General features: G+C 37.0%; 1 protein-coding gene across 1 annotated transcript; it reads left to right on the plus strand.

The window, feature by feature from the left end:
* Nucleotides 1-1,353: 1,353 nt before the first annotated feature.
* smarcd1 (SWI/SNF related BAF chromatin remodeling complex subunit D1) lies at nt 1,354-15,683 on the plus strand. The gene is made up of 13 exons (XM_015052147.1): nt 1,354-1,582; nt 7,361-7,539; nt 8,268-8,310; nt 9,345-9,467; nt 9,797-9,919; nt 10,012-10,128; nt 10,705-10,806; nt 10,887-11,048; nt 11,597-11,694; nt 12,273-12,408; nt 14,014-14,136; nt 15,141-15,242; nt 15,352-15,683. Exons 1-13 carry the CDS (start codon nt 1,397-1,399, stop codon nt 15,403-15,405), a joined length of 1,548 nt encoding a protein of 515 aa, XP_014907633.1. The 5' UTR covers nt 1,354-1,396; the 3' UTR covers nt 15,406-15,683.
* The last annotated feature ends 1,491 nt before the right edge of the window (nt 15,684-17,174 follow it).

Consider the following 17,174-nt stretch of genomic DNA (forward strand, 5'->3'; position numbering starts at 1 on the left):
CCAAATGCAAGTATTGCAAAAAAAAAAGAGAGATGAAAATTAAACTTATTGTTTGCTCTAAAGCTCGGTTACACCAAAGAGGAGGACTTTGTCTGAAACAAATTGATGTTGTCAAAGACAAAGGATGTATGGATGAATGGACAAATACATAAATAAATGCTGAACACAGCTCCTTGTTTCCCAATTAACTGCTATATTTTCTTGACTATGCTGTAGCATCTTTTTAATTGAAAAGGATCAAAAAAGACATTTCAAGTGGTTATATATACTACTACATTGTGGTTCACAGTTAAATCTGAAAGGACTCATTATGAGTTTCACATGGATTGAAAAGTATACAAAAGAAAAATGAAACCTGCAATTAAATAAATGATTGAAAAGATATTTAAATAGTTTATAAAAACAAAGTTCAATGTTATTTTATTTTACTAAAAAATGAAGGAAGTGTGGCTCCTCTATGAAGTAGGAGAAAGATGCTAATTAAAATTTGAACAGTGTGATGTGTGCTGTGTAATTTCAGATTAAATATTGCTCTACCAACCTCAAACATTCAGAGATTGAAAATTTTACACATAAAACTGTAGTCAAACACAATGGAGGGCATCTGAGAAGATTTATTTTAAAGTTTCTGCTTTAGATTTAGATTTTGACTGGAACTTTCCAATATATGAATATGCTATAATCTAAACCACTCCATTAAGCTCTGTCTATTCTTCCATCAGTTCTGACCAGCTTCACTGTTTCTAATAAAAACAACATGATGCTGCCTGGGTGTGTTCAGGATAATGCAGCATTATACATATAGGCTAAAGTTGTTTGCTTTGGTCTCATCTGAATAGAGTACTCTCTTTCTGATTGCTATCTTCTCTATATAACACATATTAAATGGTCTGTTGACACCTGACCTTTGGATCTCTGCATGTCCTCCAGAGATACCATGAGCATTTTGGCCTTTTCACTGTTGCTCTTCTTGGCAGGTCAGTCAGCTTAGCTGCACAAACCTCACTATAGACTGTTTTTTAATTAGACGAAGCTCAAAGGCAATTGTTTGCAAATTGTTTTATTGAGGAAGGGACGCTGGGGCACACCGCTTTACGTTTCAGTATAAAAAGTCATGTGTCATTTTTACTTCCGCTTGACATTTATGCACTACTTTTTTGTTTATCACAATAAAATTACCGATACACAGAAGTTTGTGGATGTAACGTGAGAAAAAGTGAAAAAGTTAAAGGGATATTGATACTTTTGAAAGGCAGTTTCTCACACCGTCAGTTTGCATTTGTACTGAAAATGAACAGCAGAGGGCGCTGTGTTTTGATAAACACGTCACGCTTCACGGAGGTCTCGCTCTCGCGGTAGCTGCGCTCCAGCACCGGCGGCGATATTCAGGGAGGAGATGGCGGCCAGAGGGGGGTTTCAGTCAACACCGACTGCTGGTGGCGGTGGAGCAATGGGACCTGGGCCACCTGTACCAGGCGCAGCGCCAGGTATGGGACCTGGGACTCCCTCTGGAAGAATGGGACCGACTTCAGGCGCACAGAACCACATGTACCGCTCTCCGATGCCCGGGCCTGGGTACCCGGTGAGTTATCGCTCCATCAGTCCGCTAGAACAAAGCCGCTCACCGCTGCTTTGTCACAAGTGGCTAACACTATCCACCGCCACAGTTTAAAGCGAAGTTATCACTGCCTAACAGATGGAGTCAGCCAATGACTTATTTTAATCACTCACTTTGAGTTATGGTCGGAGTTTCCAGTTTGAATTTGTTTCCCTGCAGTTTGCTAACATTAAAGTTAGCTTAGTCCCAACTGGCCCTTAGCTTAGCTTGCTAACGTTGCTAACTGCGCTTTGGTCATTTTCTCCCCCATTCTCGCTCAGTATTTTTCACAAAGAACGGACTCAAGCAATATAAAATTTGCACAGATGGTAAGTTTAGCATTTTAACATCTTGTTTTGATGAGGCGTGGCTGTGTGATGCGCAGAAGTTTTAAACTCAAAACTATTTTTGAGTTAAAAGCTTCCACTGAAATCAGGACTTTTACAAGCCAGATTTCCGATAAGAAAAGTTCAGAAGAGGGTCAAACTAGTTGAGTATTTTCTGTTTTTGGTTGATATGCGAGAAATTGACGATCCTCCCTGGGGAAAATTTTGTATACGTGGATGGGTTTTAGTTTTAGTGAGCTGTAAAATGTCTGTTTATCTTATTAGAATTTTTTTATATAATTATATATCATCATCTCCCCTAAACATCTGCATCACTTTAAACTTTTTAACTTCTGCATATAATCATAAATCTGCGGTCAGTCTGGACCTTTAAAAGAACATTTAATGGTTGATTAAGAACACTTTTTAAATTAAATGTGTTGCCACAATCTACAACCATGTGGCTTTTCTTCATTATCATTAATTCACCGGACATATTTGGGGAAAAAACAAACATTTGTTTATTTTGGACATTTAGCAATGCACATATTGTGTCAAAGGAATATTGCATGTTCTGCCAGCCTATTATAATATAATCAATGCATTATGCGACATTGGTAGATGCATTGCTATTTCATATGTGTATTCTAGCCATTATGTGCCCAAAACACATTTTTATAAAAGTTAACAACTGCAACTGCAGTATGAACCATTGTATGTTAATTTATTTCTCTTTGTAGTTGAGTATTTATAAAAGTTATGGTGATGATAATTAAAATCAAATCTCAAGCAGAATTTTATTTAATATTGTGTTGAGAAAATGTTGTTTTACAGCCATTTTCTATTGATTAAAGTTCTGATTCCAGCTCTCCAAGGGATATGATTTTATTTTTAGTATCATAAGGGCAGATCACAAGTAGAAGATGGAATGTTACTTTAAAATCTGCTGTTTTTAAATCAGAAACCAGATGTCCTTAAGGCTTATGTGAATTGATACTTAGGCTACTTTCTCACAGAAGGTCGTGATCCTCTACTCCAATATTTTTATTTATTTTTTTGCACATGCTACTAATAAAATGCAGTTGTAATCAGACTTCTGTTTGAACAGTTCATAACCTATGGCGATCTACATATGCAGATGCTTCCATCTGTCGATTAATGTTAAAGTTATTCAGCAATAGGAGCCAACAGGATTCTCACGAGATCGATGTGGAGTTGGACCATGGGTGGTGTGATTGTGATGTGATGCCTTCACTGACAAAGACTTCTTTCATGAGTTTATAATTATAATTTTCAGCCATTTTTCACGTCGAGATTTACAGCGTTCCTCTGGTGCAGAATTATGAAGCGTCTCGCTTCAATGACGTTAAAATCGAATAAAATACGACACGACCGTTTTGACTTTGAATACTTTGAAAACTATTGGATAAGTGACACAAATCAGGTTATTTTTTTTTGGTTGAAATGAAATCAGAGTTGCATATTGACAAAATAAATTATGCTTGGGGCAAATTTTACTGCATTTTCCTGCAGTTAGAACATCAGCAAGGTGGGTCAACCACACCTGCAATTTAGCATAGATGGCATTTCAGCTCTTCATAGCTTGAAATATAAATTTGCATACACTGATGCATTAATGCATTAATCACACTGTATATATATATATATATATATATATATATATATATATATATATATTTATTACAATTGTTAAACTTTACAATTATAATATGCGGTTGGGTAAAAATGTATTTACTGGGTGTTAAATCATAACACTTAAAGCTTATTGAGCTCTGAGAATATTTTCTTTCATTATTATCAGCGTTATATTCCTTGAAAATCTGCACAAAGCAACATTATTGTTTATTGCAATAACTTCTGGAATGATTGTCATTCCAGTCATTGTCCAGTAAAATATATTGTATTAGAACTTAATAAAAATGATCTCCATATGAATATGACAGACATACAAAACGTAGAAATTGCCATTTTAAAAGCTCAGTTGTAGAACAGAAGAATTGGCTGGTTTTCTTTTGTCATATTACATTATCAGAGTCAGCCTGAAACTGAGTAATGCAAACATGTTTTCTGTAAGCTGATAACACGTGTTGCTTAGCGATCGGCTGTAAATGAGAGGTTAGTGTTTGTATTTCTTAATATGTGCCGTTCATCTTGTCACTACACACAGTTTTAAATCATCCCTCATGGTCACGTTGGATAACTTCTTTTATATCTTCTAGCTTATAGATTTTCCTTTTGCTTGTGGTATTGTCTTAATTCAAAGCCATTATGCTGCTTGATACGGTGCAAATAGTGATGATTAAAAGGATAAATCCTTTATTGGCGGTTTGCAGAATGCAGTCAGTGTGGAGCACAATTCAGAGAAAAGTTGCTGCATCTCTCTTTTTTTTTTCCTCCAGTGTCCTTGGCTGCTTTCACTCACACAGGCAGCCTTTCACAACACAGCGAGGGAAAAAAGAGAGGATTCTTGTTCTGAATGCTGCACATCACTAGTTGTTCTCAGGCAATGCAAGGTCGTACTGATGCTCAGTGTAAAAAGCACTAAATGAAAGCCATGCAGTCTCCCTCTGCCTACTCATACGCATTGTGTGGAAAAGGCAGAGCCTATATTGTTGAAGTCGGCCACTTTTCCTCCCTTCCAGCACCGCTTGACGAAGGTGTGTTTTGCTCTCATCTGCCCCATTTGCTGGACTTACTGCTGGAGGAAACGCTGCAGTCAGCGGCTCGTGGTTTATCTTCTCCTCTCTCCTGCATTCATGCAGTCAAACACAAGAAGTCGTCTGTTTGAGTTTCTAGCACATGGCTTGGTGAGTTGACTGAGGTTGTTGCTCTGTATTTGCCTGTCAGGGAGGCATGGGAAGAATTTGCTTGTCTGGTGAAACCTACACACACCCAGTATGTTTCCTTAATGTTCACTACTACTTTTAGGTTTTACCAATTCTTTAATATTTGCACTAATGTATGAACCTTGTAGGTATTTTTAAAGTTTATTGTGCATGCATTTGTGTTGTTGCTACGTGAATAACAATGTACTTAATAACAATATTATTTATTAAAAGGAAGTAAAAGTGAAGCAAAATGGTCAGTTTGACACTGGAAATATGCTTTGTGTTCTTTGCAGTCGTAGCAGGAACTTTTGTATGGGAATTATATTGGTTGTTATTTGCAGGCATAATTGTTTTTTAATGTGAGAGTTATGCTGATATACCAATATTTCCCTAAATACAAATGTATCCTTTTTGATTGAAAATGTCATATTTTGGTTTAACATTTTGAAAATATGGCTGCTGATTGTGCTAAATCTGCAGTCCAAGATAAAATGTTATGATTTTGTTAGGTGATAAATTTATATAATCAGATATTGGGGATTAAATTGGAGAAAACTGTTTATTATTATTCGTACTGGGAATACACAATATATGGGCTTTAATATTGGTTACTATTGATGTTGCTAATGCTCTAATGTTTACCATCAGTAAAATGGGCTGATATTGATAACTAATGTTTTCAATCTCATTGTTTTTTGTATGTTTATGGAGGCCTTGTGGTATTGTGTGGTCATGTGATGGTGTTTCATTAGAGGATTGTTGGGATTTTATCTGAAGCCAAGAATGTCAGTGGAGTTGTCTTTTTTTATGGTGTCAAAAGGATAAAGAAATGTATATAATATTGGTAAATATCGGTTATCAGCCATAACAGCTTTGAAATGTTGTGCATAGTGGCACATAATATCAATATTGAATAAAATTTTTATATCTACATATCACTAATTTGGACTGTCGTAACCAATTTTAAGCCCTGGAAATATATTTTTAAAATTGTGCATCAATAAATTGACTCCCATTTCCTTGATTTTAGTTGATTTGTAGATATTTTCCAGGCAAAATTTTGGTTTCAGCCTAAATCTGAATCGGTGATCAACCAGACAACTGGAATCGGAGCACCTCTAATGGAGTTTTTTTTTTTTTTTTTTACATTGGGAGTCCACATGAACTTATTTTCAGGAAAGAAACTTAATAAAAGAGCTTATTATTATATTTTGGTGTTTTTGTCTTTTTTATAGCTGCATTTGCAGAGCTTTTATTATTTACTGATTGCTGTTGGTACTTCTATAAGTAGTCTCATTAAAATCAGCACATTTGCTTTAGTTATCACTTTGTTCAAGCAAACTAATGCTGCAGTGATTCAATGTGCCTCCAACAATTATTTGCTCCTAATGTTTGACCGGCTGCCGGTAGTTAAGTAAATGAGCAAACATGAAACATCTGTTGCAGTGTTTTAAAGATTTTAAAAGAATTTGAGTAAACAATGTCAGGCTGGTTTAAGCAGATGTTTTATGATGACTAAAAGACTTTATCACACACTTAACGTCTGTGTCTGATGAGAGATAACAGACTGCACGATTTGTCAAATGAACTGAAACCAACAGAACACAAAACTATCGCAAATGCGAGAATTTAATTGCTTAGCAAACATTTTGCCAACTGCTATTAAAACTAAGACGATGGAGAAGTAGACAAACATGAATGACAATTTTGCCTTTTAGTAGTTTATTCAATTTTTTTTTTTTTTTACAAATCCCGCATTCAGAAAATTACATTTAAAAACAAAAATGACTATTGTGCATTTTAAATGATCTTTCAGTTTAGTGTTTATGTCCAAAACGTTACGACAACCTCAACACTATCCAGACTTTTTAAACTATCCAATATAACTGACTTGCTTCCTTCCTGTAAACTCCAAGTATTGGGTTGATTTGCATCCAAATTTCAAACATTAATCTTGAAACCATTAATTTTCCTTCTTATAAGAAGCTCCTGTGTTGATGCTGTCCACAGGGTTTACACTCTCTCCGTTTCTCTGTTGACAGCATGTGTTCGTTGGGTCAATGATTAGTTCATATTTACATGCTTGATTGACTGGCTGAGATGAAGTCGAGTCACTTCCCCTCACACCACTTAAAGATTTAAATCTTTCCTTTTGTCACAGTGTCAGATTTTTATCCCAACTAGCCATGGCAGACTGGCACTTTCTGTACCCAACTGGAAATTGTGGATAAAATCTAAGGGAAGAAAAATGTGTCCTCAGCTTAACTGGATGTTTCCTTTACTGCCAAGAGACTTTACATCTCAAGAGAATATATTAAAGGTTGTATAAATCCTGTATCCCCAACTAAATCACTCCATTAAATAAATAATTGTTTAGTCACATTTGGTGAGTGAGAATAAATGAGCGCCTCACATCTACAACACTTTGCAAAACTGGAGACTGTTTTTGTACCAGCCGAGACATGAAAATAAACCTAAGAAGTACAACAGGAGTTAATGTTTAACACCTGAAAACCTTCTTTTCATTAATTATTTCTGGCGAAATTCAGCAGGATTTTTTAACAGTCTGTTTTGTGTTTTGTCTGCAGAGGCCGGGCATGCCCCCATCCAGCCGTATGACCCCGCAGGGCCCCGCCATGGGCCCACCGGGTTACGGCAGCAGCCCCGTGTCTCGCCCCGGGATGCCCGGCGTGATGGACCCGTCCCGGAAAAGACCCGCTCCTCAGCAGATTCAGCAGGTTCAGCAACAGCAGAACCGCAACCAGCAGTGAGTTCCTCAGATTGTCCCAAATCAGCCGTGCAGGAAGCAGAAAGATCGATGCTGAGAGCTGGAGTTTCATCATCTCCATTGGAGGATTAATACTTAAAAAAAAAATCTTAAAATTTTACCAGCAGAGCAGATATCTGTTTATGCAAACAGTCACTGTTTCTCACAGTGACTTATTCAACAAGAATGAAAAACTGTTATAAAATGAAGAATAAATCAAACTTTTAAGATGTTGTTTGATGGGTAAACAGCAAATCTTCCTCTGATGAAACTCTGTGTTGAACTGTTCATCAGATATGCTAAGCAGTTTTTGTTTGTTGACTTGTTTAGACCACACCAGATAACCGGTGATCAATTTGCAAAGTTAATGATCAAATTGCACATTGGTCCAACCATCAAGATTTTATATACCACACCTCGAAGTTTATTTTTAGTCACTAAGCCTAGATGAAGTGGCTTTGTTTAAATTGGAAGGCAGATGGAAAATGTTTCTTTCATTTACATGATTAATTTTGTACGTTTGCAGCTGCAGGATTTAAATGGCCGCAGGACAGTTTTGATTCAATTCCAGTCTAAATGAGGAATTTAATTATGGTGGTAATTGTTGGTGTTGTTTTTTTGTTGGTATTGGTTATGTTTGGGGTGTGGGGGGGGGGGGGGTGGTTCTTTATGATGAGAGATCTCGGATTAAAGCGAGCTTACACCCATTTTTTATTTGCTTTTTACAGCACAAAGAAGAAGAAGATGGCTGATAAAATTCTACCTCAGAGGGTGAGTATTTACTTTGTGGAAATTGGATGAATTATGAAGTTTTTCAACTAAACTCTTACTTGCCCTGTTACGCTGTTTAGAAAATGTTTAGTTATAATGTTCTTGGACTGAAAAAGTAGGTCAGTACAGTTGGTATAACTTGGTTAAGATTTTTGACAGTACCATTTAAACATGATGGTGTACCACAAAAAATGCTAGTTTATTTATTTTTTGTAAATCAGTTTTTGCAATATTTGCTCAGTTGAAAATGTTACATCTTAATAAAACAACAAAAAAATGCTTCAAATTTTATTTAAAGCTTTCGACTTGATGCTTCAATAGCCTGGTTTGTTATCCATTGTTCTGTTCTTCTATTCACTTTGAAAATTGTACTTGTTGTGACATGGTTTGTCTGTAATGCTGTTTTGGTTCTCCTGAACAGAAAATTATCTGTCTTTTTCTTGGCTTCTTAAAATGGATATATCATACTTTTATATTCTTCATTTTTCCATTTAATTCATAAAGTTATTGCCAACATAAAGTGGGACTGCAAAGCTTTGGCATCAATCATTATTGAAGCTGCACAGGCTGTTTTGAAGCCCATCTAAGAGCAACTCCTGTTGGTGCTGTCTCTTTAAATGCACCCCATTCTACCATTTTTGTAGTTTGATTCATGTCTAAAATAAAGCATATTGTCATTTTATCTTTATTTCCGTCGTTTCCATGGACGGAAGTAACTGACCCCTTAAACGGATGAAGTCTTTCAGCAAATCCTTCTTAATATCAATGGAGGCTGAAACAATCTTCCTTGAAGTGCTTCATGCAGACAGAGAACTTCAGAAAATACAATTAGGAATAAAGAAAATTGAACAGATGGAACAATATGGCCCCAGTAGAATATAAATATCTACACAATAATGGGAGAGACTCTGTTAAACCTTTCTAGAGAGTCCAAGTACACAACAAAATGTATTTAAGCAATTTTTAAAAAAGTGGATTTTGCATGATGTGCTCCCTTTAAGCTTGAAGTGTCGTCCCTGTTTGTTTGGTCCTAGATCAGAGAGCTGGTCCCAGAGTCTCAGGCTTACATGGATCTTCTGGCTTTTGAGAGGAAGCTGGATCAGACCATCATGCGCAAACGGCTCGACATTCAGGAGGCCCTAAAAAGGCCTATAAAGGTATTTTCTCTTTAGCCTTCTAACTAATCAGTTATTATTCAGTAAATTCTTCGGCTTTCAAGTTGTTTTCACAATACTGTTTCTGCTCATGTGGGTTTATGTTATGATGATCTCCTTGTGGAAGCTCTTTGGATGTCATGTTTATATATAGAAAGTGTTGGTGCCATTGTAAAGCTGTCAAACCCGTCTTACAAATGTAGCTCTTACACTGACTGTCCTTCCTGTGTTTGCTTTCTGCAGAGCATTACACATTTTGTTTTTAATCAAGCTGATTATTGATTATGTAATTATAAAATATAAAGTTTATATTTTCTTGCATGGTTCTACAGCAAAAGAGAAAGCTTCGGATTTTTATATCAAACACCTTCAATCCTGCGAAGCCTGATGCTGAGGATGGAGAAGGCACAGTTGCATCATGGGAGCTGCGTGTTGAAGGGCGACTATTAGAAGATGTAAGCTGTTGCACTGATATACACTTGAATTTTGGTTGTGTACAGTTCTGTTTTAAACAAATGTATGCATTTCTGTTTCATCCTGTTTGCAGACTGCTGTGTCCAAGTATGAAGCTACCAAACAAAAAAGAAAGTTCTCCTCCTTCTTTAAGTCACTTGTGATCGAATTGGATAAAGACCTGTATGGACCAGATAATCACCTTGTGGAAGTACGACGGATTCCTTCATTTACTGACCTGCTTGTGTCTTTGTCATTTTGTTTTATTCTTCCTTATGATTATTTTTAGAAAAGTGGATTATATGATTGTGAAATCAAGTGTTTTCAGGGTATTCACACATCCTTAAAAAGTCTTAAATTCGTTTAAAGTGAACTTTAGATAAATGATTTAATTTAAAATGTCTTAAATTAAATTTCCAGATCTCAACTATTTAATCTTGTACATTCTATGTTGTTGTTTTTTTTCTCGTGGGATTTTTTTGTCAGGCAAAAATTAGTCGCACTCAGACATCTTCATTGCATTCATGACTCGAGACGATTGAAGTCTCTGCTAACTAATTGCTAATATAGCCTTGCTAGCAAAGTAGGAAGTATTTTTGCATGAATGCTAATTTATCGCCATTCGCCTGGACAAAGTTTGTACGTTTCTGTGGAAATGTAGGTCTAAATTTCATCCATAATGGACTTAAAAAGTTTGTGAAACATGCAGAAATCCTGGTCTTGCTGCAGTAGGAATTGAATATTGTTAAATATAAGATATCCTGAAATGTTGTGTGCATTATCTTAGTGGCACAGGACGGCCACTACCCAGGAGACGGATGGTTTCCAGGTGAAGAGGCCTGGTGATGTGGGAGTTCGCTGCACCGTCCTGCTCATGCTGGATTACCAGGTGTGTTTTTGTTTTGCTGGAGTTATTTAAAGCCCGGTCCATTTTGCTTTAAATGACCTTGTGTTTGGTCAATGTTTCAGCCCCCCCAGTTCAAGCTGGACCCCCGACTGGCCCGCATGTTGGGTATCCACACTCAGACCAGGCCTGTCATCATCCAGGCTTTGTGGCAGTACGTCAAAACACACAAACTCCAAGATCCTCATGAGCGCGAGTTCATCAACTGTGACAAATACCTCCAGCAAGTGAGTAGACAACTTCTCCACATAATGTCGATTTTAATATGTCTAATAAAACCTGTGTGATCATGATGGGTCCATGCTGTGCCGGAGTGGATCTGGTTCTTGTCTTCTCGTTGTTTACAGTCTGACTCTCCCTCCCTATGTCCTTGTACGGCTGTAGTTCTGCTGGTGTCCTTCTGGTTTCCCAGGAATTTCGGCACAAATTATTTGCCAAGATAAACAACCTAAAAAGGATTTATTTTACTTTCCATGTGTGAAATGTATGATGTTTATATAGAATATGCTTTCATTTGTTTCATCTACAACAATGGAGCTTAGCGGTGTTGAAAACAGCACAGAAATATTTAAAACTCTCATTCCTTTTTAAGAAACAGCAGCATGGATTACAAGTTTGCAGTTATAGATAAAACATACAGAATATTCTTGATGTAAACACATATTTTGCTTCGTGTCTGTTGGTTAGTCAGTGCTTGATTCAGCCAAACAGCTGTTGGAATCTGAAACTTGTGAATACTTGGAAATAACTGGGGTTTATTTTTTTTCCTCTTTAGATTTTTGAAACTCAGCGAATGAAGTTTTCCGAAATCCCACAGCGCCTGCATGCTCTGCTGATGCCTCCAGAACCAATCATCATCAACCATGTGATCAGGTAAGGCTCTGAGTAAAAGAGGCAGAAGTTCTATGTGAATTTAACGTGTTAATGGATTCAAACGATGCCTGTTAAGTTTGTACAGACTTAATTTAAAAAGCCTGACACTATTTACTGTACTTATGTCTTAGGTCAATATTTTAGTGCCATGTATTTATTTCCTGTCTTTTTTTTATATCACTTGATTTCTGCATGACTTGCAGCATTTCTGTGTAAGTTTTGTCTGTGAAGGGCAGTTTGAGTTCAACCGTCGGACAAATATATCACAGGCATGCAGAGCATGAAATCATGGGCCTTGAAGTAAAATCGCTGACCAAAATTACATCCAAACAGTCATTTGGAACTGTTATAGTGTAAATATTGGCGCTGCGCTGACAACCATGTTTGAGTTTATTGTGCAGAAGTAACGTCAGATGTTTACTGAGATGATTTGAATTTGTCTTGTTAAACACCTTTTAAAAAATTTTCTAAACAAAATGGCAAATCAAAGTAGAAGGATTGGAAGAAAATCCATTTTTATTGTAAGTACTGGTTGGAAAGGGTGAAATCCAGAGTTGATGGGTAATATTTCTCATCAGTGTGGATCCCAATGATCAAAAGAAGACTGCTTGCTATGACATTGATGTGGAGGTGGATGACACGCTGAAGACCCAGATGAACTCATTCCTGCTCTCCACAGCCAGTCAGCAGGAAATAGCAGGATTGGATAACAAGGTGAGAACCTCGACCCGAGAGTCTAGCAGCTTTCTGAGGCAATTCCTAGTTTTTACTCCGTCTGGGTGTTTTCTGAAGGAATTATGCTGAAGTATTTTCATTTTTTTACCGATGATATCAAATAGTATTTAGGGTTTTAGTCTGTTTTGAGCTCAAACTCTGTTGAGCATCTATTTTTAAAGATTCAGAGTTCTCTCTCTGTTTCGTTTTTTACTCCTAAGGCAGATTTAGGTTCGTTTGATTCAAAGTGAAACTACAGTTACACCAATTGATCAGCCCCAATTTCCTTAATTTTGGGCGATTTGCAAATATTTTAATGTGAAACTGATGTTATCCATTAAACTAATTTACATTTTAGCAGCTATTTTCTTATTGCACTACAAGAAAACCTAAAAGTCAGGACACTTTATTGGTGTTTTTTAAGATTGTCCTCTCCTGACCTTAAACTCTGAGAAGCAAAATGCTGATGTGCATTTAATTTTTGGTAAGAGGCTTTGCTTTTAAGATGAGAAAAATTGGAGGAACTGAATATGTTTTTAGTTACTTTAGTAATTTGAACATCAATGCTCTAAACTTTTCTTTTATATTTGAGAACACTACCTCACGTGCAAGTAAGACAGGTTTGCATTGTAGTAAAATAAGACCAAAACATTGACCTTCTGACACCTGACAGTGTCGGTTATTTAAAAGGTAAAATCAGTATCGACCAAACAAAGACACTTTAAAAATCTGTGATCTCCCAGAAAACAGCAGTCGGTGCACCGGTAAATGAAACTTTTTTGTTTATTTATTTTTTCTTGTTGTCCAACACGTTTTCAGATATCTGAACCATCTCTGCACATTTGCATGTGCAATTTTCAGCCTGTCTGCTGTTCCTCCTGCCTGTCTTCCTGCTAGCAGTCATTACCTTGACAGTGAGGCCTGTAATCACACTGATGAGGCCTAAAGCTGTCCTGCTGAAGGACGTCCCCCTGGCCAGTCTTTGTTCTGAGACAGCTTAACGATGTAAATATACAGGAAAGACTTTTACTATTTAAAGGCTTCGCCTCTGATTTTGTTAAGTTACTTTGAGTTTGGTGAGGATTGCTCATTCCTGTGGGACTCAGCCTTTATTTTTTAAAATTTCTTTTAACAACCTTTCCAAGGCTTTTGTCTGTATCTGTTGGCATGTTGCCATCGCCTACAGGCCACAGGAACAGGTCAGGACCTTCAGCAGGCGTTTTCGCACATTACAGGAAATAAATCTGAGAAATGTTCAATCCTACAAACTTCTGCGCAGTCCCTTGAAATGTAAAGCTCTGTTTATGTTATATCTTAAGCTCGTATCTGAAGGTGCATTACAGATTAAAATAGTGACAACAGCCACCCTGAGAGAGATTTATCAGCCTCTCTACCTCTCATTAAAAAAGCCCAGATCACTTTGGAGACGCCTCTTCAAGGGTTTTCCTGATGCAGCATTTTTTGGATGAGGAAGTTATTAAAGCAGCCCTTGTTCTCGGATAATCAGTGCTTCTGATATTCTGTTTGATTACCGCTGATCAAGTATGTACATTTATGATGACTTTAAAGAGATGAGTGAACCCTCCGCTGTCAAATTCTCCTCAGATCCATGAAACTATTGAGACCATCAACCAGCTGAAAACCCAGAGGGAGTTCATGTTGAGTTTTGCCAGGGATCCTCAGGGCTTTATCAACGACTGGCTTCAGTCCCAGTGCAGGGACTTCAAGGTAAGTTTGTGTGTCATGACCTCAGACTGACCCGCTTATCTGTGCTCCAATGTTACAGCGAATACCGCGCAAGTTTAGCTACAGAAATCCTCCCTCGGCTCTCTTTGGTTATGTTCTACAGAGGATATGACGCATGATTGAATTCAGAAAGATATTTCTCTCTCCTGATGTTCTGAAGCATAGATATTGGTTATAATGTCAGTTTTTCAGATGAGTCCAGGCTGAGTAAGCCCTTCTGTGTGATTGTGCTATTCAGAATAAATTCCCTAAGGGCTCAAAAAGATGAAAACGCAGCACTGCCTGTTTCTGCACACAGGATGCTCTTAAAACATCTGAATGCGTCACAAAAGTAAATTGGCGTGACTCATCGTTTTTCACCAATTATTGACTTTTTTTTTTCTTGACAGAACGTTTTTTGCATTTAGTTGTCTTCAAATAAAATGCATTTCTGTATGAAAATATTCCATCTTTATTTTGTTGTTTTTCTAGGCAGATTTGAGATTTGTCTTCAGAAATCAGTGCAGCCTTAAAAAAACGATAAAACCTGTTCAGGAGGGTTCAGAGGCCAAACGCCACGAACATTTATCATCTCTTTAAATGCAGTATTCCAGAAATAAACTGAGACCAGTTCCTAGTAACTGGAACATTGATCAGTATATTTCATGTTTAGTTGCTTGATAATTTTGATGATGGTATTTTACATAATCTAATATTTAGATTATGTAAACATCATGCAATCACTAGTGCTGAATGTATGATGTATTTAATGGTGTAAAGCATTTTAAACTGCCTTGTTGCTGAAATGTGATACATAAATAATCTTGATTTGACTCTTAAGGGAGAGAACAAAAGGTGGATGGTTGCAGCACAGGAAGACGATGCCGATTTAAAATGATATGAAACCAGTCCTTCTGACGGAGACCATGAGCTTTTCATCAGCTGCAGTTCCTGTTGAGACAGAATCCTATTCAGTTATATAATTTTAAATTTTTTTTCATTTCCAGACCATTACAGATGTTGTGGGAAACCCAGAAGAGGAGCGGAGAGCAGAGTTTTACTATCAGCCGTGGGCTCAGGAGGCGGTGTGTCGCTACTTCTACTCCAAGGTAATGCTTTAACAGATTTATTTAGTTTTAGTCTTTATTTCCTTCCACACTGCCCCAGAATGCTTTAATGCATTCTTTCTGGTAATATTTTTTTCTGGACCCCTTTCAGGTCCAGCAGAGGCGGCAGGAGCTGGAACAGGCGCTTGGAATCAGGAACACTTGAAGAGGTTTTTCCCCATGAAACATCCCGTCAGGATAGAGATGGGCCAAGTTGTGCTGTTGGAGTTGATTAGTGTGTGTGTGTGCGCGTGTGTGTGTGTGTGTGTGTGTGTGTGTGTGTGTGTGTGTGTGCGCGTGTGTGTGTGTGTGTTCAAACTGAAGTCTGCAAATTTTTCATTAAAACTTTGAAAGAATGGATATCAAATGACTTTACTGTTAAATATGATGTTGCTTTTTCTTTTCTTTTTTTTCATGCAGATTAACAATTAGGTTAGTTTCTGCTTTAGGTTTATGTAAAGTTTTTTTTGTTTTTGTCTTGCCACATTTCTCTGAGCACAGGTTTATTTTTCTGCTGCTTGGTTAGCTTGAACACATTCCTTTTGTATTTGATACACTGACACAAACGCAGAGAGATGTTGGATTGTCCTTGGAAACTTTAAATGTAATATTTCCCAGGAAAAAATGTTGCGACCCCTTTTGCTCCGTTGTTCTGTTGTATTGAGACTAAAATGACCTTTTGCGCTCCTCACCAGCCTTCAGGTGTTCACCCCTGGAGGTAAATATTGATCGTGACTGTTTGTGATCAGTTCGGCTTCTTTGCTGCATATTGACTGTTTGTGTGTAACTTGGATTTTAGCTGTGTTGGTTTGTTTTGACAGCGCCACAGTCTGTGTGTGAGGCATTTTACGGCTCAGTGAATCGTGGGAGAACACTGTTGCATTTCAACTGTTCTCTCTCTTTCTTTTTTTAATGTTTCCTTTTGATATGAAGTTTAGACATCATTTTTTGCTATTAGTGATCTTTGTTTTAAAAATATGTATTACATCCATACTTGTCTTAGATAGTAAAGATAATCATGAAAGTAGGTAGTATGGGTACCTCTAGTCTATTTAGTTTTGTAAATACTGAGCAAAAATAAAAACTTCAGATGGATATGAAGTTAACCTCTATATTTGTCTTAAGTTTTTGTCTACTCTGATTGTTGCCACAGTATTGATATTAATCGGCCTGACTGTCGGTGCGGCTATTTGGCTCTTTGTTGCTCAAATTCACTGAACCACCTCTCTTTACAGCAACATGCTTTCAAAACGATGTTGCCTGTCAAATTAACTTCACATATTTCACTAATATATAGAGAAACGGTGACTGAGGCTGATGAGAAGCACTCTAGTTTCTTCCTGCAAATTGGGTTATTTCCCCGTGGCAGGTTAAGAAGAGTGTTGGGAACAATTTTGACTTGTGAGTTTTATTAATTCAAAGAATACACTAATGTGGGTTTGGGGCAGTGTGTGAGTTGGAGAACCTCTGAGATGTAAGAACACTGAGTGGGACAGTAGAGCTGTGTGAATCTGCAAATTTTTTTTCATGGACCAAACCTATTTTCTGTATGTTACCGTTATAATAAAGGATATGTAAAAAAAATTGTCTCCTCGTTTTAAATAATTATAAATATGTCAAAATGTAATTACAATAAGATGTTTTAAGCTGACCTTCAATTTAAATATCTGCTAATAATTCACTTTGATTTTAGTTTGACAATCAGTTCAAATTTCTTTTTTTTTTCTTTTTTGGAATTTCAATGGATCTCATGATGAATAGAAATGTCCTTTATTGTGGTGGGATGCTATACGGTTAAATACTATGTATTAGTTTATAGTGGAAATAAGTTCATATTTGGCCATCTGTATGAACTTAATTCACGCTAAGCATGGCTGATAAAAATGTGGCCTTTAAAATTGATCAGTTACATCTTTATCATATTCTATTTGTAGA

The sequence above is a fragment of the Poecilia latipinna genome, unplaced genomic scaffold (assembly GCF_001443285.1).
Source record: "Poecilia latipinna isolate Pla-1442-1.1 unplaced genomic scaffold, P_latipinna-1.0 Scaffold1091, whole genome shotgun sequence".
Lineage (NCBI taxonomy): Eukaryota > Metazoa > Chordata > Actinopteri > Cyprinodontiformes > Poeciliidae > Poecilia > Poecilia latipinna.